The sequence below is a fragment of the Corvus brachyrhynchos genome, unplaced genomic scaffold, assembly GCF_000691975.1.
Source record: "Corvus brachyrhynchos isolate BGI_N302 unplaced genomic scaffold, ASM69197v1 scaffold44, whole genome shotgun sequence".
Classification (NCBI taxonomy): domain Eukaryota; kingdom Metazoa; phylum Chordata; class Aves; order Passeriformes; family Corvidae; genus Corvus; species Corvus brachyrhynchos.
This window is the reverse complement of record NW_008238359.1, coordinates 1,619,077-1,645,744: the sequence shown is the minus strand read 5'-3', so window position 1 is coordinate 1,645,744 and position 26,668 is coordinate 1,619,077. Positions and strand designations below refer to the sequence as shown.

The window sequence follows — 26,668 nt, the reverse complement described above, 5'->3', positions numbered from 1 at the left end:
TCATCTTCCCAGAACAGCACAGGAATGGGTTTGTAAGGAAAGATGAGTGTGTATGGGGCTGCAGGGCACCTGCAGTGTTGAACTGCTCTGTGTCAGCTGGACTGATGCAGAAAAGGAGACTGTAGGCACATCTTGGGTTGCACAAGGATGTGCAGAAAGGAAAATGAGCCTATTGTGCTCATGTCCCTCTCTCTGCAGGGCTCTGTATGGGCATCCTTCCTGCTGCTGTGCCTTTTTGGGTGAAGGCAGGAGAGGAAGCTGAACCACTCACCCCAGGAGGGAAAAGGCTGTGCACTGGATGTGACCACTTTTGTGTGGGTGTGGTTTTGTGAATTCATCAGTGCTGGCACAGTGTCAGGACTTCCTCCTGCCTGCTGCTCCTAAACTGGCCCCTAATGTTCTGCCTTAACCCAGGTTCTACCCACTGACATGCCAGCCCAGAGACCATGGAAAAGGGTCATGTCTTATGATGGAAAGGGTAGGACATGCCTCCAGAGGCAAGGATCCAAGATGGTGGGGGGAATGTGGAGAACCACTCACCTTTAGAAATATCTTTGTCTTGCCAATCTGCCAGTCATCATCCTTCCCCAGCACTGCTTCAGCAATGCGCTGGCATGTCCCACGCAGGTCACCCTGATAGAAAAGGGGCTGGGATTCACCAGGACCAGACTCACCCATCGCTCCTCCCAAGCCCAGTGTGAACCTTTTCTGGTCCCAAATCCTGCAGTTTTCTGCTAGTGAGGTTCTTATGGCTTTACTGTCACCTCATCTAAGATGAGTGAAAGGGACAGGCTGAATACGGCTAACTGTTCCTGCCAGCCCTGTAACCATTTTTCCTTCACTTGGAAAGCCCAGAGCACTACTGTGACACCTGGGGATCAAATGTTGCATAATTGTTTTTGGAGAGGATGTGCACCCTATAAATATCGCTGGAGATTCCCAGCAGATAGCAATTGTCACCTGTGAAAGAGGATTCTCACCTGCTTGTACGCTGGCTTCACCCCCGGCATGAGCACCCGGTAGCGGTCCACGAACTCCACAAAGGTGTAGCGGATGGGGTATCCAGCCCGGCGGATGCGGATGGTCTCCATCATCCCTGAGTACCTCAGCTGACGGACGCACAGCTCCCGATCAAACAGCTGGGGAGGTTACAGGACACTGGGGTTTGATTGCAAATCTTTTAGGGCTCGTTCATTGTACTTATGGGCAACTATGTGCTCCTGATGAGGCACAGACTGCTGGAGACAGTTTTGATTTTCTTGTTGGGGAAGATGAAAACAGGAAAGCCTTATAAATATGATTGCCTGACAAAAGATTTTGGGAATATGAAAACTACAGGCGACATCGAAATGAAAGCCGCTTTTGAAATACCAAGTCTTAGTTACTGAACAACTGGAAAACAATGGTATGGCCAACTGAAGGTAATCCCCTCTTGATTGAACAATACCCTCTGCTTGCAGGCAGGTCCAAGGGTCAGAGCAGACCCTACTAGCTCAGCAGAAGGGGTCCAAAGAGTAGTTTTTAGAAGTTAAGATGTAACACTCTATGGTAATATAAGAACTCTTATAGGCTGTATGTAAATGCTATAGGATTTGTATCTTGTATTAGATTGGTTAGTGACAATTAGAATATTCAGTACAGAAGATGATTTATTGCATTGTAACCAGGACTTCAGACACTCTTACTCACACTCTCTTACTACACTCTCTCTCACTACTTCTTCTTCACTCTCATTCCTCTCGCTCTCTCTTACCCGCTTACTCTCTTGCTCTCTTGGGCCTGCTCCGAGCTGAGTCTGGCAGCTCTAAGCAGTGCCCCTATACCCACACCCTTTGCAATAAACCGCATGTTCCAAGATCTGACTTCAGAGATCTCTCGTCTACGCCCGGTCCAGACTGAAACCAAAGCCCCCCGCATTTTCTTTGCATGGTTTGTTATTGAATTCATCCCATGCCTTTTTCTTGGACTAACCAGAACAATACTCAGAAACAACAGCATGAGATGATGTACAGACCCAGACAACTCCAGCCAGCATCCCGATACAAACAGTTTTTTTGCCCCCTAAAGCACATTTTAGAAGGAAGTAAAAGTTTTAGAATAACATAAAGTAACAAACAGTCAGGACTTTCCACTGACCTTTCACTTCCGCTATCCCATTTCCTATCACTATCAGTACGTTTTCCTTCAAAGGCAGGGACAGAAAATGATCTCTCAGACAATGTTCTCTTTTGCAATCACCCTGAACAGCTCTGTGTGCCTTTATCCGGGATTTCTTTTCCTTTGGATTATTAAACCAAGGCCAAAATTAAATTTAGCAAGAAATCACATTTCATATCATACTGCAGTCTCTGATTCAGTGTTAGCTCACCCATTTCTTTAATGGGGAGATTAATTTCTCTTTGTCTAATTCATTCAAACCTGGAGCTGATTTAATGTCCCACTGAAAGTTCTGTAGACAAATAGGTCGAACAGAGACTTCTGGCTTAGTACTTGCAAGAGCTGATGAAATACAGACTTCCTATGCATGACACAAAATACCAGACTGAATTCCAGACACCCAGGTGTAAAAACAGCTCAGAGTCAGGGCATTTGGAATAATTTGCTAACATCAGTTCAGGATGTACATCTATTTCTCAACATCACCTATGTTCAAAAAGAAGGTCTTGTTCTGATCTCTGCTCAGATGATAATCACAGATCAGACATACTGTTAAATATTTACCCAAGGTATTCCATTAACAGGCTAACAGGTGCCTTTTTACTCTCACCAAAACCAGGATAAGAGCACAGTAAAATGATCTGAGAGAGGCACCAAACCTTTTGTTCTCCATCATACTAGATTCACTGAACAGCAAAAATAAGTTTCAAACACTGCTTGTACATAACAGCTCTGAAATTCAGTATTTTTTGCTTTTTTACACTCATCTGAGCTTTGCTAACAGACACTGACTTCAGATAAAGCCCCAGCTCTGGCCATATTAACTTTATTTATTAAATAAAGCTCTTCCTCTCCAAGCAGTATTGCTATTAAATCTGGTGAGCAGGTAACAGTGATAGCTCACAGCATCAGTGTCTGATCCTGCAAAGTGTGGGGAATGGGATCAGGGCATACAACACTCACCTGCCTTCTTCTGCAAAACTAAGAGTCCCCTCCATGAGCAGTTTGTGGTCAGGAGGATTGACAGTCCTGTCCTTCCTTTTCATTTGCTCCCAGAAGTTTGCCCCCATAGTGTACATTGCTTTTGAAGCAAATCACTGTGAATTGAGCAAGATAACTCCTCTCACATTTCCTCTGTGCTATTTTGCCTCTTTTTCCCTCTGCTTTTAAAACCATGCTTTTGTAATTGGTGAAGAAAATAAAAAGGCAGTGGAAAGGATCAAACAGGATTTAAAATAAGGGAGATCCATTGAGAGCCAAGATTTGCAGGGAAACACCCATGGGAAGATGATTTTTAGAAAGCACTGAACTCTGCCACAGAACACGGCTCAGCTGAAGTCTCTAGCAGGAAGGAGACTACCCCCTATGGAAACGGAGAGGCATTTCCTATAGGATAAAGGGCTGCAGGGTGAATTCCTTGAGATCGCCCTTGGGAAGAAAGGCAGGGTCAGGAGCTACCCCCTGCAAGAAGTTTTGGGGTGCTGTTGGACTGCAAAGCAAGTGCCTGAATTTGCTAATCCTTTTGTGACTCTGTTGCTTGCACAAGAGGCTACGGGTTGGTTTTCTAAGCGCGCAGGGTCAATCCTGACTCCACTGATGCCCAAAGGAGTTTTGGCGGTAGCTCCAGGGCAGAATGATCCCACGGGCAATCCTGTACAAAAAGGAACCAGGAGAGAAAAGCAGGACTTACCATGGGCTTCTTGTACTCATTTGGCTTGATGCAGCGGACAAAAAAGGGCTGGCACACACTGAGAGTCCTCATCAATAGCTCCAGGGAGCGCTTGAACTGGCTGCTGAGCGTCGGTGAGCGCTTCCTTGTCTCTGCTCCCTGCAAAACCGCAGCGGAGTGCACTCAGGAAATGAAAGGATAACAGTGCCTTTCCCCTCTGGCCACATCCCCAGGAACCTCCTGCAACAGCCGGGGCTGGAGTGGGGAGTGGGGCCAGAGGTGGCTGAAAGTTGTGGCAGGAGAGGGGAAGGGCAGAGCCTGTGAACTTGCAATGGCCGGGCTCCGGCAGCCTACTCCATATGGCTCTGTGGAGGCAGGAAAAGTGCCATGATTTAATTTCTCCTGCTTGAACCTTGCTGTGTGACTGGAAAACCCATCTTCCCTATGCAAAGCCATGAGGAAGATCTGCCCATAAGAGCATACTGCCTCTTCTGGGCCATCAAAATTCTTTGTATTACAGCTTGGGGCAATACACCTGCCCAGGGATGCTCCTCAGGAGCAGCACAGGCTTCCCTGTCCCCATGGATTGCAGCATGGGCATGCCAAACCCTCTGTCATGGTTCCTCATGTCAGGCTGAGCTCCTCCTTCTCCCTGGAACAAGAACCAGAGACCCATTTAGGGTAAAATATAATCCAGGGGAATGCTTGCTGCAGGGTGACTCTGCAACAGCACAGAAACTTCTGCTGAGACTCCTCAACCTGTACCACCACAGATTCCAGTTGCTTTTGGAAAAGAAGATTAACTAGACTAAGTGAGGTGAGTATTTAGGGTGAATCAGGATGATTTGGAGTATTTTTCTTAGTTTAGCTCCCTTGGTCAAATTAATAACCCAACCTCTATTTTGGGGCAAGTGTTTCTAAATGAGAACGTATATGTTTCCCTTAAGATCCCTTCTCCCTGCTCTGGGAAAACCTTGTTAAACCACCTCCGAATGAAGTCCCTAGCTCATGTCATGTGCCAGCCACTATTACCTGAGCTCATGACACATCAATCACAGTGATGCTGTGTGTCTAGTGGGGTCTGGTGTTCAGGGAGTCTTTGTGGGGCAGCAGGCAATGCTGAAAGGTTGGAGGAAAAGTTTGGCACCAGGAGGCAACTCTCTCTGAATTAAAAACAGGGTGAACATGTGACATGACCTGATGGCCAGAGAATTCCCAAAGGGAGGATTCCAGCAGGATTTTAATGCATTTTTCTTCCAAACATTCTCTTATTTGCAGGTGGTCAAGCCATGTGTGGAGTCACAAAATCCTCATCTGCACTGGCCTTGCTGCCACATTTTGCAGTGTTTATTTGCATATTTTTGTTGCCGTGTTTATTTCTACTTTTGCTAAAATCTTTACATATGCTTCATCACATAGCACTAATAACCTTCAACATTCCCACCCCCCCAAAACTGAGGAATTCCATAGAATGACAGAACAGTTTGGATCAGAAGAGGTTATAAATTCCCTCTAGTCCAACCCCTTTACCACGAACAGGGATTTTACAGAGCTCAGGTTGGATGTGATGTTGAGACAAACCCAATCAAGACAAACACAAAGTCATCATGGAATTCCAACAAGAGAAAACCCAGCTCATGCAAACACCACAAAAATCTGGCCTGCTTGTCAAGAAGAGCATGGGGGGCTACCAGTGATCTCTCCCAGCAAAATCCTCCCCAGAAGGACAAACTGCTAACAAATCTAGAGTAATTAATGGACACAACTGCTACCTGCAGAGCATGGTAGAGTCTGATGCTCGTATTTTGTCACAGATTTTCTGAGGAAAAGGCTGTTTCAGCAAGAATCCTGGTTTGAAAGGCTTTGATGAATGTTTTCTTATCACTTTGCTAATTATGCGTGCAGGTCACCTCTGTGAGATGTGGAAGGATAGCCACAGGGGTTAGAAGCAGCAACAGGAGCAGAGCTGGCAGTTGGAAACAACTGCATGTTAGCCAAATTTTTGTCAATTTGGGCTTGGCTGGGAGAGATCATTTTTAAGCCATGGTATTAGGAAGGCAGCAAGACTTTGTACAAGGGGTCTACGAGGGAATGCATGAGTGGTTTGCTCCCAGACAGCAAGAAATGCCTCTCCAGCTTGCTGGTGCCTTGCATTTCTTTCCTGCATGCATCCAGATCTGGCAAAAAGCACTGGTGCCATCTCCATCCTTACATCTGAGAGCTTTTTGCTGGGAGGGGTTGGAAGGAAGGGACAGTGACCAGAGAGCAGCTTGTCTTCCTGTCCAAATAGTCAGAGTGGTCTGGGCTCCCCCTGTCAAGACCACATCATCCCATTCAGGGATGACATCTCAGGGCCTGACTTTTGTGCACAGACCCCTCTCAATAGTGGGCATCAGCCCTATGGGCACTATTTGGGCTCTCAGATACACAATGAATACTCTAACAAGTGTTTTTCATCAGCTTCCTCCTTCAGGGATAGGTGACACCACTCAAGCAACTGTGGTTCCTTCTGCCTCACCTCAACAGCAGCTTGGAGAGAATCACACCTCTTCCCTTACTTCAACAAAATGACCCCAAAAAGGAGTGAAGCAGCCTGTCAACACAGCCTAGCAAGGCACTAAAAAGACAGAATTTACTGCAGAGGAGAAGCATTTTCTTAGCTAAAACCAGACCCAGTCCTCATAGCCTGATGGGAAAAGGGCTGATACATTCTGCTTTTCCCTGGCCAGACACTTCTTAGCTTTCAAACTCTGAGACTGTAACATCTTTGGGACTCAGACTCTCTCTTCACTTGTGTGCATACAAAGCCCAGTAGAAGGGGAGGATGAGACCTGTGTGCCGTGGGGAAGGATGAGCAGCATTCACAGGTGCTGTACCCAAAACTGGGGCACTCACTCTGTATTCTGCACCAAAGGAAGAAAAGACTCAAAACCAGAAGAGAAAAATGAGAAAAAGAAGATAATTCAATGATTTACAGGGAAGGAGCATGCAGAAGAGAGTTTAGAATGATGTGCAGACCAGCATGACATTTGGACATGCTTCAATTCTGCTTCTTTCTGCCATCTCAAGCCAGTCTGAACTTTGGAGGTGCAAACACGTACATGGCTGTTTGCAGTAACACCAAGACAAAAGGCAAGGAGAATGGCAACTACAAGGAGAAATGTCACTGAGCCAGAAATGGTAGAAGTTATTCCTTCTGTCCCTCTGCACCTTCTCCTCCTTGAAGGAGAAGGCTGCTGGTGCACCAGAAACACCATCAGGAGATGGAACCTGCTTCAGTGGAAATGCAGAAAGATGAAATACTTGAGGAGAGTTAAGGAAGGAAGGAGAAGCTTGTATCACCAGCAGTACTTTGAGGAAAGGTTCTGGACAAAGGACTATCTTCCCATCTCTTTAGGATTATAAGGTAACTGAATTGGGCCATGCCAATGGGACATGCAGTTTCTGAGAAAAATGATGCTTATTGTTTGTTATGTTTTTATATGAAATGTCACTGGGGTGGCCTTCAGGTGACCACTGAAAACTGAGGCCACCTCATTATGCAGTGTCATATAGTGAAGAGACAGTCTCTCTCCTAAAGGCTGTGCAGTCTGGAAAGTGCCTTCCAATGCAAAGTTGCAAAGTTGACTTGGGCTACATAACAGTGCCGAGTATCACTATTTTGAACTATAAGCTTATTGACATGCATATATATATATATATATATGAAAAATCGTTTTTATCTTGGCTGTTCCACATTTACCTCAGTGTCTAACAAATATGAACAATTATTATTCATTAGAAAACCTACAAAACATGAGGCTTAGTTGTAAGATCAACTATGACAACAACAAAACTCCCATTTCCCTGCATCTCCTGTTGACATCTTCAGAGGAAAAAAACTGGCCTAAACATTTCCAACAGATTTTGCACATTTCTCTCCTGGATTTAATCCCACCACAGAATCACAGAATCATTAATGGTTTGGTTTGGAAAAGACCTTAAAGTTCATCCAGTTCCAACCCCCCTGCTATGGGCAGGGACGCCTTCCACTAGACCAGGTTGCTCAGAGCCCCACCCAACCTGGCCTTGAACATTTCCAGGGATGGGGCATCCACAGCTTCTCTGGGCAACCTGTGCCAGTGCCTCATCACCCTCACAGTGAAGAATTTCTTCCTAATACCTCATCTAAACCTTTTCTCTTTCAGTTTAAAGCCACTCCCCTTGTCCTATCACTCAGTACCCTTGTCAAAATCCCTCTCCAGCTCTCTCATATCCTGACTCAGGAAGGACTATTATTTTTTGCTACAACTCTAGAGCAAGGCCCAGTGATATGTTCCAATTGAAACAGTTTTAACCATGATACAGAGAGGAAGGAATGAATGGCTTTCAGCCATTTTGGGTCACATCCTCCTCATTGGAATTCCAAATCCAAACATCCAAGATATTGCAGAAGTAAAAAAAGATGAAATTCAACCCCATGCAAGGATTTGAATTTTGAAAAGCAGGCTAATCCTCTGGTTATCAAGGGGTTATGGAAATGTGAGCGGAGTCAGAAAGCTTATAGCACAAAATCTTTAGCACACAATATGCTACCTTACAGCCAAATATCTAGCAAGCAAAGTCTGGGAAGCTATCAGAACCAGTCAGCAGATGAGATGCAACAGAAAAGACCTAAAAACGATGCCAAAAGCCTGTTTTGATGATCATGACAAAATTTCATCTTTTCTTGTCTCTGAAGACTTGGATCTGAGGTCTCCCTTGAACAAGAACTAACCCTTCACCTCCAAAAACGATAGCATTTAGAAATGCAGTCCAGGGGTCTCCCTTTGCACTTGAGCTGTCTTGCCTCAAAAAGTGCAAAAGAGGGCCAGATTTGCAGTTGTTTGGAGGAATAATGTCCCACTGAAGCCAATGGTGTCACCGCGGTAAACAACAGCCAAATCCCAGATGATCCATCTGAAGTTATTTAAAATGATTAAAATATCAAGAAAAAAAACTTATGGCTGAGCCTGGTTCTGATTTTATCCAAACCAAATTCCCACCATTACAAAGTTCTTCTGAGTTGAATCCTAGAATTAAGTGACACTGTCATACACCTGTACCTATTCAACAAGCTGTAAAAATGCTCTCCGTCACATTGGTCACTTGAAATGGATCCTCTATAGATAGTGCAGGAAGAGGAATAAACCAACGGGAGTAAAGCACAATCCTTGCCAAGGAGAGGTGAGTATACAACAGAGGAACTCATGTATTCAGTTTACCTTTGGTGTGGGTGTGGGCGAGGGCGACTGGCCAAATGTGCTGGATGCATAGCCACAGAGAAACTACACGAAGCACAGGTAAAAAAAACAAAACAAAACACAAAACAGAGACAGAGAAGAGCAAAAGTGAAAAGAAGGAATAACTGAAATGGGAGCCTGACATTTTTAGTCTTGGAGGTCCAGCTGTAATATATCTCATGAACAAAGTGCATTTATTCTTAGATTTTTGTCTAACCCTCTCCTGGTTTTTCCCCTTTGTCTCGATGTTAACTTCTCAGAAGCTGAGGGAACTGCCAGTGTTCAGCTCTTGCTTCTTGGAAACAAACTGTACATTTTTTAATCACTCTTTATCCATCCAATTTCAGCCATTCCCACTCTTCATCCTCACTCATCTCTGCTCTCAGTATACAGTGGCTGGGAAGGTGCCAGGAACAAAACACAAACATTCCAAAGAAATCCCTCCCTTCCTCCCTAATTTTAATCCCAAAAATCAGGTATTTTGGATAGAGTTTCAACTTTTGCCAAGGGGAAAGCCCCCTCAGTTTCCCATTTGTTTTTCCTTTTACAGGGTTCCATCCTCCACTGCTCCTTCTACCTGTTCCTTGAGCAAGCAATGCTGCCAGACCATACCAGCTGATTCCTCAGAGGAACAGTGTACAACTCCCACTCAATCCATAATTTCACCTGGCACCACTCAAAGCAATGTTCCCATTCAGCAAACACATGCAGACAGACCTTCTCTGTGATGGCTGTGCATAAATGAGACTTTACAGCCCCATGTGCTCCAGAAACACCCAGTTCACCACACAGGTTTCATTGTGCACAAATATTAGGTCTTTCAGGGACCAAACAGTTACTACAATATTCAAAGATACACTCTCAACTGGTTTTCAAATTTCTCTGATCTGATCTGTGGCTTTCTCAAGTTTCTAGATTGTAAGGACCCCATTTGAAAGAGTGAATGTAAAGCAGATGTGGACTTGCTTGTCACTGACCCACAAAATCCTACAAACTTGTCAATAAGCTCCTGAGAACCAAAGTTTGGAAGGTGTTGAGCAAAATGCCTCATGATTTGATTTAGCCCTTGGCAGAGCAGCCACATGTCTCTTTTTAAGGGAAGATGTTAGATTTGACTGCCCAAGCCTGAGCATCTCTTCCTCCACAGATTGCCTCACTGATGCTCAGGGAAGGCATGCACCATTCCAAGACATTCCAAGGACACTTCACCACAGATCTTTGCTACATGCAGTCAATTTCCATGACCCAGGCTCACTTGCTCCTTCTTTTGGGGCACGTGTCCTAGGAAAGGGGGTGCAAACATTACTGAACTTTGGTGGAAAGCACTGGCAAAAGCATCTCAGCCCTATATTGGATCCTGCTTGTCTGAGAATTTTTGCATGGTGGTGTTCAGGGAATAAGTGCTCTCCAGTTTCACAACAACCCTGTGCATGTCTAGGGGAGCTGGTACACAATGTTGGCTCCTCTTCCAGTTCCGTGACAGTCAGGCTAAAACCTCTAATTCAAAAAAGAAAACCAGACATCATTAAAGTATCAAAGTACAGAGACCACCACTTGGGACAGATTCTGAAGATGTCTAGTGGAACTATAGAAAAAACCCAAATGGTTTCTGTAAAAAAAAAAAGTGTTCTGATGCTTTCAAAGGTTTCAGTTCTCACATTCTAGATGACATCCAGGCAGACATCCCAACTTTGCTATTATATACTTCCAGCATTTTTTAAAGATGCTTTGGTAGGTGTCCCCGTGAGAAAGCTTGTGTGACTGTGTAAACCCTCTTGCTGATCACCCAGAGTGCATCTCTACTCTGCCCAAAGAAGAAAGAAATCACTTCCAAGGTCAAAAGCTTACACCAAAAATAAAAAGCAGCGAGGAATAAGCAATAAAAAGCAAAGTAAGCAGCAGCACTGATGCTAAGGGAGTTAGTGTCTACTTCAACAGGAGCATCCACATCTGAGGATAGCTCTGAACCCACCAGGAGTGTCACGCCAACTGGTAGCTTAATTAATAATTGATAAATGTTCTCTTATTCGTAATGAAGTCGAAAGGATAATGATCATTAATTTCAGCAGGCGCCAAGCTAAAGGTTACGACCAAGGCTTTCAAAACAGCATGTAGCACATTTAAAGAAATGTCTTGGGAATGTAAATATTTCTTTCCCTTATCATGTAAAGGAATTCAGCACTTACAGCTTGGCACTCCTGAAAGTCCCTAAGTCCCTTGGTCCATCAGTGGCATTGGCTGGCATTTGGAAATGGGACTCGGACTGCCAAAAGTTTGTTTGCTTTGAAAAATGTTGTCCCCACACCCTCTACAGTTCCATGGCTTTTGCTTAGGGAAAAACTGGGGGATTTGGCCATAGTGACTGATCAGTATAGACTTTCAGATTCTGCAAGACTGATATTTTAAAACACTTTCTACTTTAATTTTGGGAGCAGGGCTGAGTAGAGAGATTTAGATTTTCAACTTCCCGAAGAAAATATCACACATTTGTGTTGTTATTAACGGTGAAATGGTCACTAATCTCAGCATTTAAGCTGGTATCCCACTAAAAAATGCTCAAATGGGGTGGAAAGGGTTAAAGAAATAACTCTGCCTTTCTCTAAAGCTTCAGGGCACACAGTCTTCTCTCACACTGAGCATGGAGTAAACACATAACCTCCCGGAGGACTGGGATGTGGAAAGAGGAGCTTTAAAGTTCAGCTTTCATAACTGGTGTTCTCTCTCTCTGCTGTTGTAACAGTAAAATACAACTGCTCCCTCCAAGTCCTGTTGCAGTGCATAAAGACCAGCAAGATTCTCCCTTTGTTCTACTCTGATTGGCAAGTATTTAGCTTTTACTTGGACTCATAGAAAGGTTTGGGTTTGAAGGGACCTTCAAGGTCACGTAGTTCCAACCCTCCTGCCGTGGGGAGGGACACCTTCCACTAGACCAGATTGCTTGAACACTTGAACACTTCCAGGGATGGGACATTCACAGCTTCTCTAGGCAACCTGTGCCAGTATCCCACCACCCTCACAGGAAAAAATTTCCTCCTAATACCTAATCTAAACCTGCCCTCTGTTAGTTTACTTCTCATTCTATTACACACACATCTGAATGTATCAAGTGGAAGGCACAGTTCCTTTTCTCTCAGATTTCTACAATCACAAATCTGATTGTTCCAATCCCTACACAATTCAGAGAGGGGCAATCACAGCAAAAAAATAATATTTGATGAACCAAAAAGCAGTGAACTGGGGGCATGAATGTGGATGCATCCATGGCACTGCATTAACACTTCCTGATGGCTGACTCTCACTAACAGGTTTGAAACACCCCAAAGAGCATCAGAGCAATATGAGTCTGCAAATCTTCCACCCCTTTCAGGAACACCCCTCCTCGTGAATAAAGATCTTCTCCCGCCTGCATTACCATTGCCACATCTGCTTGGAAGATCTGCTTGATGAATTTGTTTTTTGAGGAATGCACCAGCTGAATGATGTCTCCATGCAGCGTGTCCCTGTTTTTCTCCAAGAAACCTAGAGAAATAATGGGACAACACATAGATGACACAGCGCAACATGGGCAGTATGGGAGCTGCAAGCAGCTTCTGGGTTGGTGGATTACTGGATGTTCTTGGTGAGGTAATGGGAGTAATGAGCGGGCAGAGAGAGAGGGACCATGAGAAGGAAGACAGAGGCACATCTTCAGACTGGATCGAAGATGCAGTGGTGCAAAGCACTGCCATTCTGTCACAGGCACACACGAATGAAACAGCACCAAACTCTGCAGCTCATGGGCACAGCTGGAGGGTCAAGTCATTGCAGCCAGAAAAGGATACTGACACTACTGTGGACTACCACTCTGCCCTGCTCCAACACAGCAGCAGCTTATCTGCCATGGACATCCCCTCACCCCCTGAATTGCCCCAGAAGCTGCTCCATACCTTTTGTTTCGTAGTAAACAATTCCAGCAAAATGGTTGATGCCAAACTGGGTTTCGTAGTTATTCTTCGGAGGAATATAGTTGGTGTTAAGCTTGTGCTGGGAGTTCAGCTTGTGTAACATGGTGGCATCTGTACCCTGTTCATGCATGAAAAGATCTGACATTTAACCAAGGCTATTCCCATTGAAATAATTTTCCAGTCAATGGCACATTTCTTTCTTGTCTTGTGCATTTATGTTGAGAAGTGGTATGTTGGAGAGGATATGTCAAGTGCAGAAATTACAGAAACTGATTAAATATCACTGATATGTAATGCTGTATTCAAAATAATGCTCCAAAAGGAGTACATTTAACACTATTTTCTCTTAAACTTTGCCAATAGATGTTCTTGAGCCTCTTGCAGGCATATTTTCCCATCACAAACACTTGTTTTATTATGGCTGTGATACTGATGGAAGAAAATTTAAGAGAGCAATAAAAACTATAAATAGGCAGGCCACTGGTGAATGTGTGTTTGGGGCTGAGCAGATCTCTCACAGAATGCCAGCATGCAAGTACAAAGGGGATAAAACCAGAAGAATCACTGGCAGCAAGGCTGGGCCCAAAACACACCTTGGGGAACTTGCTCTCCTCATCAATGAGGGAGATGATGTTCATAGGCTTGATGGCAATCATGTCCAAGGCATCCTGGTTATCAGTGAACTCGATGTGCTGCCAGTTGATGTTCTCCAGGTTGTACTCCTCCTGCTCTAGTTTGAAGACATGGCGCACAAAGAACTGCTGCAGGTTTTCATTCGCAAAGTTAATGCAAAGCTGCTCAAAACTGTGGAGGGAAGGTCAAGAAGAGGCCACTTTAGATCCATCATGGTTAATTTTTCTACATGTCTCTCCATGCCTGAAGTAGTACTCTAAGACCTTGTCAACCTCTCAGTAAGGCTGCTGTTGGCTTAGAATTTCCTTATTGGTTCAGACAATCAGTTTTTCTCCCAAAACAATGTTATGTGTGTGGTCTAAACCAGTTTAGGAACTATGCTGTCTGCTGCAATTGATTAGCTCTGATAATTTCTCATACAGAAAAAGGCTTGGACCAACCCAGTCCAGTTCACTTCAAGAGATGTGAAAGGACTGCAAGACCTTGAGCTTGGGCTTGTGAATGAGGAGCAAGACCTCGTTCTCCTTTTGCAGGCTCCATACCTGTTCACAGTGAAGTTCTCAAAGCCAAAGATGTCAAGAAGGCCAATGGATCTCCTGATACTTTTGAGTTCCTGGGAAGGAGGTCTGTAAATTGCAGCGTTGATCTTCTCCACGATCCACACAAAAAGTCGCCCATAAATTCCCTGCAACATCCCAAAGATGGAGCTCCCTGAGACAGTTCAGCAGTTTGTCCTGCAAGTCTGTCACCATTCCACCCTCAATGACACAGGTTCTTCTAAACCATGGCCAACAATCAGACAGTCCCTGAGGATGTGCTCACCAACGTTTGAGCCAGACTCTTGGCATGGTTTAAAGCTTCAAGAACCATTATGTAGATCAAGGAAAACAGACCTGAAAGCCTAGCTAAAAGACAACTGAGAGCAAAACCGCAAATTTGGATAGTCTTAAATGCTGGATCTATGGGTTCGCTGTGAAGCCAGACAGTCCTTTCTTTGGTTTCCACACATTTCTCTCTACAGATCAGCAGAGCAGAGCCATGTTACACTGCAAGAACATCTTGCTCACTTGGACAAAGTGCTCATTGAAACGCTGCAGTGCTGGCTGAAGAGTCTGATGATTTAATGAAACAGATATTGCTGCTTCAGTAATTTCAGAACTTCACGTTTTAAACTGCTATTGATTTTTATTTTATAAGCTACAGCAGCGCAACCAAGAGGGAAGCTCAATTCAAAAGCTCGTCACCACTAAAGAAGACACTGTCAGGATTTGCAGGCTAGCTATCAAACCAGCTTTATCTACCATTTCCCCACAGATAAAGTGAGGACCCAAGTTGGCCAAAGCATGCCAATAATGCTTGTCTCACAATTTTACATGGGGCTGCAAACAGCACAGCAGTGATGCACACCCACCCCATCAACCTTCATCTCCCCAAAGTCTCAAGTGATGTTCTGTGTGCTCTGATGGCTGCTAGACTGCTCTATCCCTGGCCCTGTGTTGTTCAACTGTATTTACTGCTGCTTACGTCCCTAATCCTGAAATTCAGGTGTGGGTGCTAGAGGTGTTGGTAGAGTTTCTCTGATTTACAGCAGCTGAGGATCTTTCCTGAAGCTGAGGTGAAGTAATTTCAGACTTCTTGGTTCTTCTGCAGGTCCCCTTTGACTACAGACAATCTCAAGTCCAGATTGCAAATCCTTTGCAGAGCAGGCTACCTAGTCTCCTTCCATCTCAATTCTTTGTGCATCCCAATTAGAACATGGTTTCAAGGGCGTCTGCTGATCTGAGCTCACACAGGCCCCAAGCGAGACCCTTTTCCTGTGCAGTGGATGCTCCAGTCTCAGAAGGGGCAGATTTCTTCAGCTTATCAACAGAAGGCATAAGGAAATGCCCCAAGACTTACCTTTACAAAAGCGTCCCTCACGTCCAGCGCTTGTTCCATACTGAGAGGGGTGGAGACAGTCTCACCCCTCGTGATTATAGTCCGGCTGGTAAGGCAGTTCATCACATCCTGAGGCTCAACCTGACAGAGACAACATCAAACACAGCTGCCATACAGGAGAGGTACCTCAAATGACGACACAGACATTTTCAGAGAGAAAAATTAACATTTTTATACCGTATTTTCATCTGGAAGGTGTTCTTTTGGCTTAGCATGAAATGTTAATGACGTGTGGGAAGACAGGACGAGAAAGAAGTAAAGCCTGCAAAGCTGTATGCTACCAGAATGGTTAAAGCTTTGCATCACCCTGACTCCTTTTTATGCTTCTTCAGGGAAACGTCCACTCCCTAAGTGGACAGAGAGCTGTGGATCACACTCTGGGACCAGCAGTGCCTATGGAGATAAGATGATGTCCCTGAGGGATCCCTGTTAGCTCTTGAGAAGACCACTGAAGAATGCTCCAGCCACTGCACCCATGGTTTCAGCGAGGGTCATCTCACCTCACTTCAGATACACAGAGTATATATGACATCTGTCTCAAGTACCGTCACGAACTTTCTTTGTATCAATGAAGGAAACACCCTGCTTTAGGGACTGAGTTATTTTGGTTGTCCTTACTAGGACAATGTGCAACAGAGGGTCTGTTACTATCAGCTGGTATGAAGGGGAGCTCAGATCATAGAATCATAGGATAGTTTGGATTGGAAAAGACCTTTAAAGATCATCTAGTTCCAACCCCCCTGCCAAGGGCAGGAACACCTTCTGCTAGACCACGTTGTTCAAAGCCCCATCAAACCTGGCCTTTTGCACAAGTGGAGCAGCCACAAAATCCCTGGGCAACCTGTTCCAGTGCCTCACCACCCTCACAGTGAAGAATTTCTTAATATCTAATTTAAACCTGTCGTCTTTCAGTTTGAAGCCATTCTCCCTTGTCCTGTCATTCCACGTCCTTGTCAAAAGTCCCTCCTCCAGCTCTCTTGTAGCCCCTCTAGGTACTGAAAGGGGCTCTAAGCTGTCCTCAGAGCCTTCTCTTCTCCAGGCTGAACAACTCCAAATCTCTCAGCCTGTCTCCACAGAAGAGGTGCTCCAGCCCTCTGACCATCTTTGTGGTGTCCTCTGGCTACTCAGCGCAGATGGAGACACTCACCTTCATGTGCAGGACACAATATGGCTTATCTGGGCCTCTTCAGCTTCCTAGAGCTGGTGGTGCAAGGACAGGCTGGCTCAGCTGAAGCCTTGCCATGATACTAAAAACCTGGGATTGAATCAGAAAGGGAACAGCAGCACTGCAGGGCCACTGACCTCCAGCAACGTTGCCGCAGTGATGAGTGATGCTGACTGAACAACCTCACAGGCATCCAGGTTGTCATAGGTCCGAGCTGGGGAAAGAAAGGCAGAGGGAAAGCCATCAGCAAGGGACGTGTCTCTGCAGAAGGTGGATGGGGTGGGGGAAAGGGTCTTTTTCCACTCCCTCTGTGTGATGTCCTGGCAAAATCTGGCCATAGAAGGGAGAGAAAAGTTCACACATCTGCTGGAGTCCTGCTGCTGGCTGCAAAGGACCTGCACTCTGCTCTGCCAGACAAGACAGCAAAGAACCTAGAAATACTTCTAGCATCTAAGTGCTTTAGGCTTCTGTCTTCCAAAGAGGCTTTTTAAATCACTGTCATTTCTGACAGCAGAGCTGTTTGGTACCTTTACAAAGGCATATCCAATCACACAGGCACCTGTCAAATACTCCATTAGCCTCTCCTTGTAAAATCTGAATGTACTGAATGGCCTGTGGCCATATTCAACCTCACAACATTCAGAAAATGTGGATGTCATTGAGCACACTGCAGCCTGGGAGCCCTGCTGTGGGCAGGTGGAGTTATTCCTCATTCCTTGTCCTTACAATGCCACAATAAACACCTGAGTGCCTGGCATGGTGTTCTGGATACAGCCCTCCATCCCTATCCAGAACACCTGGCAGGTGTTCTGGATACAGCCCTCCATCCCTAAGCTTGGCTCCCTGTCAGCATGCAGAATAAAGAGCAGCAGTGCACTGGACCATGTCCCTGTATTTTGTCCTTTTACCTTCATACTGCAGGTTGCCCATGTGCAGGATGGCAGCCAGCAGCTTGGAGATCTCCCAGTTCTCCGTGTCGGTGAACATGAGGACCTTCATAGCGGAGCGGATGTTGGCGTACTCCTTGCTATCATCTCTGCCATCACAGGTGGTGCAGTTACCCTGGGGAGGCAAACAGGTCACACACTGCATGGAGCACGCGGGTGTAACCCTAAGCTATCAGGGCTTCCCCCTGAACCAGCAGCATTTTGTTTAAGGCATGATGCTGAACTTGTGGATCTGGCTCTGCCCTTTGTCATGTTCTATGATTCATTGCTCAGCCTTGTGACCTACACTCACCCTATTGTCCCCAGGTACTCTGGGTCTGACAGCCACCAGCAGAGGAGAAAAAGCTGTCTGAGATGGGGATAGAGAGCTGAAGGCTCCCACTGATCCAGTTAGAAAGCTGGGTCCCAGCCTTGCTGATGATTACACCTGCTTCTATCAGCTCCTCTGGGTATCAACACTGGTACATAGGGAGTGGGGCTGGAGATTGCTGGCTCAGTTGGACACTTGCTCAGTTGGACACACAGCTCAGCCCCATATTCTGCTTAGAATGTGCCATCCAGGCAAGCGCTCCTCCCTGTCCATCACTGCCTCAAGAGCATCAGGTCTTACCCAGCTCCCTGGTAATTTCCAAACACGTGGCATGAGCACCATACACCATCCCATCCAAGACTACGTCCTGCTTCACAGGAAGTGTGGAAATAGCCTGGTCTAGACACAGGGATTAAGGGTTTCCACTAAGACTGTGAGCCTTGTGGTGGTGAGACAAAGAGATCTCTCAAACCCTGCGGCTAAGGCTCAAGAAGGTCATAACCAGCAAAGCAGCTCTTGGCTGCAGAAGCAACTCCCTTTTCCTTCTCCCTTGCTAACACCCTTTCACCACATCACCCCACCAAACCTCTGCTCCACTGCTCTCTCACCATCGCAAGGTAGTTGTAGTCCGTGGCTTTCCCAAGACCCAGCTTCTTCTTCTGCTCCATGGTCATTCCTCTCAGCATGCAGTAGAACACGTGGTAATTCCTCTCGTCCTGGGCCTGCAGGAGAAGAGCAAGTGTCAGCTCTGTGAGGAGAACAGCACTGCAAAGGTCGGCTGCCCGAGCGCCAGTCCCTGTGCCTTGCAGGTGTATCACCTTACCTGCCTGCACACCCGGGACTTCTCCAGCAGGTACTGCTCAATCTTTGCCCCCTCGATGGCTCCCCTTTTGTTGAAGTGGATATCGATGTACTTCCCAAATCGGCTGGAATTGTCATTACGGATGGTCTTTGCGTTCCCGAAAGCTGCAAGAATTGTGGTGGGTTAGAGGGGATCTGATGCAGGGAGAATGGTGGATCTGGTCTCATGGGGGGAAAGAAAGCCAAAAGAGAGAGGCTGAGAGGGTAAAAAGCAGCTCCAAAGCCTTCCGTTAAGTTTGACTACCCTTGGAAATACAGAGAGGAGCACAAAAAAGAAAGCTTGGGAATGGGATGACCTTATCCAGGAAGAAGGGCTAGGACAGCAGGATTTTGGCAGCAGCTGATGAAATACAAGCGTTGAGCAAGAGTGGCTGCAGTGTGCAAGGTGACACTGTGCAGGAAATGACAGAGCTGCTGGTGAGCGATTTGATCACTGAGAGGGAAAGAAAAGGGAAAATACATCCAAAAGGGAAACACAGACAACTAAGCCAAGCCCCAGCGGGAGACTTCTCTCTGCGAACAAACTATGCAGAGAAAGGAACCCATGTCCATCCTCTGTTAGGTGTGGGTGAATGCCCTGAGCCAGCACACCATGCAACTTCTGCTCCAGGATTTCTGGCAGGTGATGGACACATGTGCTTGAACTACAGAACCTCTCCTCCCTGAATCTTAGCAGTGACTAAGTGCATAGTCAATAGCGCCCTGTGTGCTTGTCACACTTCTGTTGATTCCTAGAGGGTTATTTACCACACAGTGGAGGTAAAAATCATAGAATGGTTTGGGTTGGAAGGGACCTTCAAGATCATCTAGTTCCAGCCCCTCTGCCAAGGCAGGGATGCCTCCTGCTAGACCAGGCTGACCAAACCTCCATCCTTAAAGAACAATCCCAGTGTCATTCTTTAAGGAAAATGTGATTTTTCTGTGTAAGCATAAAAGGTCTATCTGGCATCACGTTGGTTCAAGAGGGTCAGATCCCCTATTTAATTTACAGACATTCAATTAAAATAGTGGGGTTGATCACAGTAACAGCTTGCCACTGAACCTATTAAGGCCACAGGCTGATTCTCATTATCTGGTTCTTTCTTGACCTCCTCTATTTCTTTTTCTGCATTCTGCTGCCATTCACTGATCTTGGAAGGAAAAGGTGGGGTTTGGTATTGTGTATGGCTAGCACAAGGTGCTGTGAAGCTCAGGTCCTATTAAACTGGTGTTTTACGGAACCATCAAAGAATAGGAATAGGATTTTTGCAACTATGGCCAAAAAAGCAAATAATTAGTTAGCTGAATGCAGCACTGATGGGATATTGGTGCTCTGCATGCAGTCCAGCACTGGAAGCGGTGGTGAGATTTTTCAAAAGAACTTTGATTGAACATCAGATACTCAAAAAGATATTGATCAGCACTTTTACATACTACACACAGAATTAGATAAAATTCAGGGGGTTTTATGGATTTTTTTTGAGGAAAGAAATACTGCTTTAACTGGAAAACCACATTTTTTTTCTATTTTAAGTAACAAAACAGTTGAAAAAAATAACTAAGGTCAGCTGAAATGCTTTGCTTTCAACAGTAGTTGTCAAAAATACTAAAGGAAACATTGAGAGCTCAAACCAGAGATTATTATTCTTGTGAAAAATAAATTCAGATGGAAAGAATCTGAATGTATTGTTTAGGAAAAGTGTACTTTTAAAAAAAATTTTGTCACTTTTTTGGAAACTCAAAGTGTTACGTAAGTGATTTACATTTGGTTATATTTTGTGCTTCCTGAATCTGTTTTTTACTTTTTCCAGCAAAAGAATTCTCCATTATCTGAGGCCTCACCTTCCAAGATGGGATTTGCCTCCAGGACCTGCTGCTCAATCCAGGAGTGCTGACCACTGATTGCTGCCAGGAACTGCAGAATCAGTTTTGTGCTTTCTGTCTTCCCTGCTCCGGATTCACCACTGCAAAGACAACAGGAGTGAAGGTCAGTGAAAGCCATGCTGCATCCATGCCAATGTCCCTCCCTTTGTCTCCAAAGGGACTTCTGTCTCTGTGTCTCTTCTGTTAGCGTAGGCAGGATGAGACCACTAAGGATGGGTTTCCAGCATCCCAAGGACTGGTTGTGGGACAAATGGTAAGACATGGTACCAGACAGCTTCCAGCCAAGATTCAGATTTGCTCTGTGTTCCATTTGGCCCAAGCTGCTGCTTGAGTTTGGGTATCCTGAGCAAATGCCATCATTCAGTCAGCACTAGGAAGGTCATGAAGTACTTTCAGTCAGTGCTTTTCCAGGTATGATCACCAGACCATGACCCTTTGGTCCACGGTCTAGCTGTTCCCATGGGACATCTTCATCACTAGTCTTGATAAGGCAGACTGTGAAATATGGCCTTTTAACAGCAGGGACTTCCACAGGTCTCTTAGGCTTGTTCTAACAAAGAGCAGGTGGGAGAGGAGAAGCTTATGGGGCAGGAAGCCAGAGTTATTCCTCAAACTTTCCTCTTCACTGAAAATAAACCTCAGTTATCTTGTGATGCTACAAGAGGAAGGGGCTGGGCAGAAATATTTTGGTGAGTATATGGCCTGTTCAGTGACTGAAATAGACCTTCCTGATGTTGAGTACCCAGCCCTGGCCTCATGGGCAAATTGTTTCACTTTTCAGGCCACTGGCACACTGCATCGACTCTCCTATGGGCCCCACATGATGCTTTTTTAAACCAGCAAAATAAGCCTTACTGAATGGCCTTTTCAGACTCATGTATCTGAAATACTGCACACGGGATGTTCCAGAGTTATGGGTCTTTATTCAATGAAACTTAGGGTAGGCATGCCTTGGGGAAAGGGGTGCCTCAAACAAAAAAACTGCCTGTGGGTTCAGAATTTATCTGACAGTGTTGGAGGGCTGAGGATGTCAAATCTGGCTCATACCATTGTTTGGGACAGATACTGGAGGGAATATATACCCATATTATATATATAATTATACCCATAACCAGGCACTTCTTGGTGCCCAAGGGTGATTGGTGCATGGAGACCCGTTCAGGAGTGTGAATGACCACAGGTCCAGTGATCAAGCTTGTCCCTAACCCTTCCTTGTGCAGAAACTACAGATATGTGCATTTTTGATGTCTGTAGGAGTATTGAGTTTAAATTTAAAAGGGGAGGTTAAACATAAATATGAGATCTATTGGGTTGCAAGGGTAAACACCAAAGTATTGATAAAGCACCTTTACGAGGAACAGAGTGACTGCAGAGACCACCTCTGCACAGGGAATATGTGGATGGAAGATCTAATCAGTCACTCAACATCTGATTCTATCTGATAAGCTGTTCCAAATCAAGCATGTTGCATTTTCTCAGCATCTGCTTTCAGGATATGGTCCAGCTGGAAACTTAGCAACTCACCTTATGATACAACACTGGTCCTTGTTGTTGCGCTGCATGTTGAAGTAGCAGTTGTCAGCGATTGCGAAGATGTGTGGTGGCATCTCACCAATCTTTTTGTTGGTGTAGAGGCGTATCTGCTCAGGTGAGTAGATGGGTAGGAGCTGGTAGGGGTTTACTGCCACCAGTATTGAACCAGTGTATGTCTGGAGGAGAAGCACATGAAGGTTTATGGGGAGAGTGGGGTGCAGCTGAGAGACTTTGGCAGCTTGGATGGGATGTGGATGGAGGCCACAAAAATCAAGGCTTTTTAAAAGCTGGATGAAAGATGATGCTCAGAGATGCTTGCAGGGGGAGCCTAGAGGAAAACGGGAACAGAAGTCCCAAAATACCTAAATCAGTTCATACTCAGCCTTGCTCATGCACAGCATGGATTCAAGCCTTAATTTATATTTTGGATGCTCTCAGTTAAGATTTAGAGTCTCAAGAGAAGCTCATATTTGCAAAAATATCACCAGAGCCAGCATATGTTCATACACATCTACTGCATTCCACATACAACAAGAAACCATAGATGAAAGAAACCTGAGAACCATTCCAAAGGAGGACCAGTTGGATCCAAACCATTCTGACAGATGACTATCTAACCTGTTTCTATCAATCCGTAGCAGATGCTAAGCTTCCCTTTGCAATACATTCTTCTCTACCATCTCTGCCTAACCAAATCTCTCCATACTTCAGTTTAAACCTTGTCCTGTGCAGGTGGATATTGCCCACAAAGTCCTGACATATCCCTTCTCATCTATTTCTGAAATTTTGGAAATGGCCTTTGGTCCACTCCCATGCTCTCTGGGGCACTTGAACGAGCAAAGCTGTCCTGGGCCTTGGGCAGCAAACTCCTCTGTAGTATCTTGCTTTTTCGTTTCTGTCCTTCCAGAAGCTGTTTCTCTCAAGCCTCTCACCAAAGGACTCGTGAACTTTGTTATCTTGCTCAGATACAGTGTTGAGGTTAGGAGGTTTGGCCACATCCCAAGCTCAAGGCAGAGAATAAGGATCTCCTTCCCCTGTCGTCATCTGTCTAGAAGTCAGTGTCTAGAGAAGGTGAGTCATGGGCCTCCACCTTGGCTTAGCCAAGGGGCATGAGATGGAGGCTACTTTCACTCTGTGACTTCAAAGAATTCAAGTCCCTTTCTCTAGGTTAATTTTTAGCAACTGAAGTTACAAGATTAATCTCACCTTTCTTTCCTGGTGGAACCAGCTGTGAAAGCGCCCCCACTACTGCACATATTTATCAGGAAACAAAATAAGTAATTCCAATATTAATGTAATCCTTATGGGTTGTCATCTGCACGGCCTAAAACCAGTAAGATTTTGGCACAAAGCAGCAAAGTGGCACAGCCAAGGATGCTTGTGAGAGAAAAGAAGTAATTTGTCACCATCTATGGAACACTTGCCACCAGTTCGGGCTTCCTGAAGGCAGCCAGTAGGTGGCAATTGTGTCCCATAGTAGGGATGATGAAAGACATTGGGGTTCCTCACCTTCTAGTCTCAAGGCCAACACAAGAGAGCAACTTTCAGTTCAATCCCATGTGAAGTTTGACTTTACAGTGGTAATTGAGAAAGGACACGATACTCTTCTCTGTAATAGGGGGTTACGTGCCAGTAAGGGGAAAAAGCTCTTTGAGCTCAAGAACAATGTCGTCACAACTCCAAAGGGTAGATATTGGATGTGAAATAATGTAGACTGGATTTTAGAAGAAGTAGGCATTGAAATAAGGGAGCAGAGACATCCCAGAAAAGCCTTCAAAGGGGACAGAACAAGTAACCTCAGTGCGCAGAGAACAAGTGAGCTCAATTTCTGAATGGGATTATGACACCAAGATCCCTAATGAAGACTCCTTTGAGTCCTAGCTGAGATATTTGGAAAACTCTTTTCCTCTTTACAATTTATTACCAGGTTAATTTTAGGAACATTTTTCATCTTCCTTGAGCCTCTTTTCAAAAAAAAAAAAAAAAAAAATCTAACTGCTTGCAGAGGTCTCTGAAACCCCTGCATTTCAGTCACACTGGTCTGCCACAAATGCAAACAGAGAGGCTTTTAAAGGTGTTAACCATTAGTGGCAGGAAAGCTTTTTGGATGTTCTCACTGACCCTTCCCTTGTGATCTGCAAAACACTCTGTCAGCACGAACTCTTGTACTACTGCTTGTTTTCGTAGGTCATTCCTAGTTGATAAATAATCACAATTTGCCCAATTCTCACAGCTGACAGAAGGCAAAACTTTGTTCACTCTTTCAATGAGGGGCCAAAGGGCACTTCCAAGGAAATATTAGCTCACTGGTTTCTATTGCTGGGTGATGTCAAAGTCCTTTTCTATTGGAAAAATAAAGCTTTACTGAGAGCAGGGACTCTGCCGTAGCTGACCACAGGAACCGCATCTCACAGCAAATTCATTACTGCCTGCATGACCTACATTTTAATTAGCCCCAAACAAATCCTTTCTGAGCCTGCTTCCCTCACTACCCAGAATACCATGGCTGACTTCATCTGGATTGTTATGGGGTTAAAGCTCTACCAAACATTACTGCATTTTGGCAGCCCTTAGAGAGCAGCAGCAGGCACTGGTCATCTCCAGATAAAGAGATTTAACCTTACTCATGAGTCCAAACTCCCCACCAGACTCTCTTGCTATTCACCATAGCTTCTCTTGGTGCATGCAAGCCAAACTAAGGGCAAGAATCCCTTGCTGAAGTTTTTCATATTTTGCTGCAGACATTTATTCCCTTCAAGTTAAGGTCATTACTGAGAAGGACTTAAAAGCTTTAACCACATTCACAGGTCAGGGACCTTCCAGCTCTGGGAGGTGTCACAACTTCACCATGTGGGTCAAGCTCTGCACCAAAGCGGATGGATGCTCTCAGTGCATATATGAAGCAGCAGCAATGGTGGTGCAAAGTAAATGAGAAGGCCACAATGTTGAACAGAAAAAGGTGATCCAGTGGAAGGCATGACAGCAATTGCAAATGACATTGCCAAGAGTCATACTTACCCTCCCGCCGCAGTTTGTCTTATGAGTAAAATGTGAGGGAGAAGAAAAAGGGAAATTATATTTTATTAGAGCAGAACTACATCCTCCACAAAGCTAAGGACATGAGGAAACAAGAGGAACTGAAGCCCCATTGGAAAAGTAATCATTTACTCAGCAGGCTCAGAAATCCTTTCAAGCAGTGAAACTTAACTATCTTTAAGACAGGGCTAATTATACCACAGAAAAAAGCACCTCAGGGGACTGGGTGTCCCCTGCACACATGGCATCCATATGGTACCTTGGCTTTGCAAAACTGGCATCAATATTTACCACATCCAACACAAATCTACTCCTCCTAGTGCCATCATTAGTAATAGCTGAGATCTAAGGTTGGGTTCCCAAGTCTCCAGCTACACACCTGTAGACAGAAGGGGTTTGCATGCCTCTCTATCAAACTATGCACTCTCTGTCATTTTGAGAGTGTCATTCCGATTCTGAGATTGCACTAATTGCTGTGCTGTGCCCAGTTCTTGGGCTGGCACTCTAAAACCATTAGTGGTGTGGAGCAATCAAGGCACAGTAACCTGGAACCTCTGTGATGCAAATGTCTTTGTGGGATGTGGCCATCCCTTAGGCAGTAACTCTGTAGGACACACTGCACTGTCACCATCGAACCAGAAGAACTGGTAGAGAAACCAATGTGGTTATTGTGTCACTTCAGCCCAAATCACCACCCACACTCACCTCCAGGCTAGAAGCTACCCTTTGCATCAGCCCTTATTAGGATGATGTTGCCAAACAACACTTTGCCCAGTGCTTGTGTTCCTAATCTTCCTGAATGCCTGTGAATAGCTTGGCAAGGGAGCTCAGAGACAGAGCTTTTACGAAGGAGCTTGGTATAGTCACGGGCAATCTGATACTGCAACACAAAATTGTATCTGAGGACCTCTGGTCACTTAGAGAGGCAACAGGCACTTGCTGGACAACATAGGCACCCCAAAAGAGACACATGGACACCACTGAAAAAATATCCAACATGATCCAAACTTTCTCAGAGAGAGCGGCAGGAATCCACTTTGTGCCACTGCAGGGTGCCCACAAGCAGGGGAAAAAGGGGCAGTGCTCAATGGGTAAATACAAGTTCCTTGAATGAGCCAATCAGCTACAAATTATTGGCCACCTGTACTTCTTGGGTGGCATTCAGGTTGCTTGAATTCAATTATCCACATAAGTACAGCACCTAACCTTGAAGATAGATGTGCTCTGAGCAGGGAAAGGTTGAACTGTAGACCACCAGCCTAAACTTTTCCTCCAACATAAAATCTTCTATGATATCCAAGCTCCAGTCAGCTCTAAAGCATCTGAGAGGCACTTCTGTTTGCATAGCTGA

At 45.1% G+C, this 26,668-nt stretch overlaps 1 protein-coding gene across 4 annotated transcripts in view; it reads right to left on the bottom strand.

Annotated features, from left to right (window-relative positions):
* MYO7A (myosin VIIA) overlaps nucleotides 1-26,668 on the bottom strand; it is a 98,163-nt gene that overhangs the window by 29,092 nt on the left and 42,403 nt on the right. Inside the window, exons 7-22 of one of the 4 annotated variants that reach the window (XM_017735947.1) lie at nucleotides 25,300-25,317; nucleotides 22,273-22,457; nucleotides 20,707-20,828; nucleotides 18,848-18,990; nucleotides 18,633-18,746; nucleotides 17,676-17,829; nucleotides 16,905-16,981; nucleotides 15,564-15,683; nucleotides 14,207-14,349; nucleotides 13,625-13,835; nucleotides 13,014-13,149; nucleotides 12,500-12,606; nucleotides 9,070-9,132; nucleotides 3,848-3,985; nucleotides 981-1,139; nucleotides 541-633 (exon numbers count right to left, since the gene is read on the bottom strand). In XM_017735947.1, coding sequence (XP_017591436.1) covers nucleotides 541-633; nucleotides 981-1,139; nucleotides 3,848-3,985; nucleotides 9,070-9,132; nucleotides 12,500-12,606; nucleotides 13,014-13,149; nucleotides 13,625-13,835; nucleotides 14,207-14,349; nucleotides 15,564-15,683; nucleotides 16,905-16,981; nucleotides 17,676-17,829; nucleotides 18,633-18,746; nucleotides 18,848-18,990; nucleotides 20,707-20,828; nucleotides 22,273-22,457; nucleotides 25,300-25,317 — 1,983 coding nt within the window. The remainder of the gene's footprint in view (nucleotides 1-540; nucleotides 634-980; nucleotides 1,140-3,847; nucleotides 3,986-9,069; nucleotides 9,133-12,499; nucleotides 12,607-13,013; nucleotides 13,150-13,624; nucleotides 13,836-14,206; nucleotides 14,350-15,563; nucleotides 15,684-16,904; nucleotides 16,982-17,675; nucleotides 17,830-18,632; nucleotides 18,747-18,847; nucleotides 18,991-20,706; nucleotides 20,829-22,272; nucleotides 22,458-25,299; nucleotides 25,318-26,668) is intronic. The other 3 variants (XM_017735949.1, XM_017735948.1, XM_017735950.1) reach the window with 3 other exon arrangements.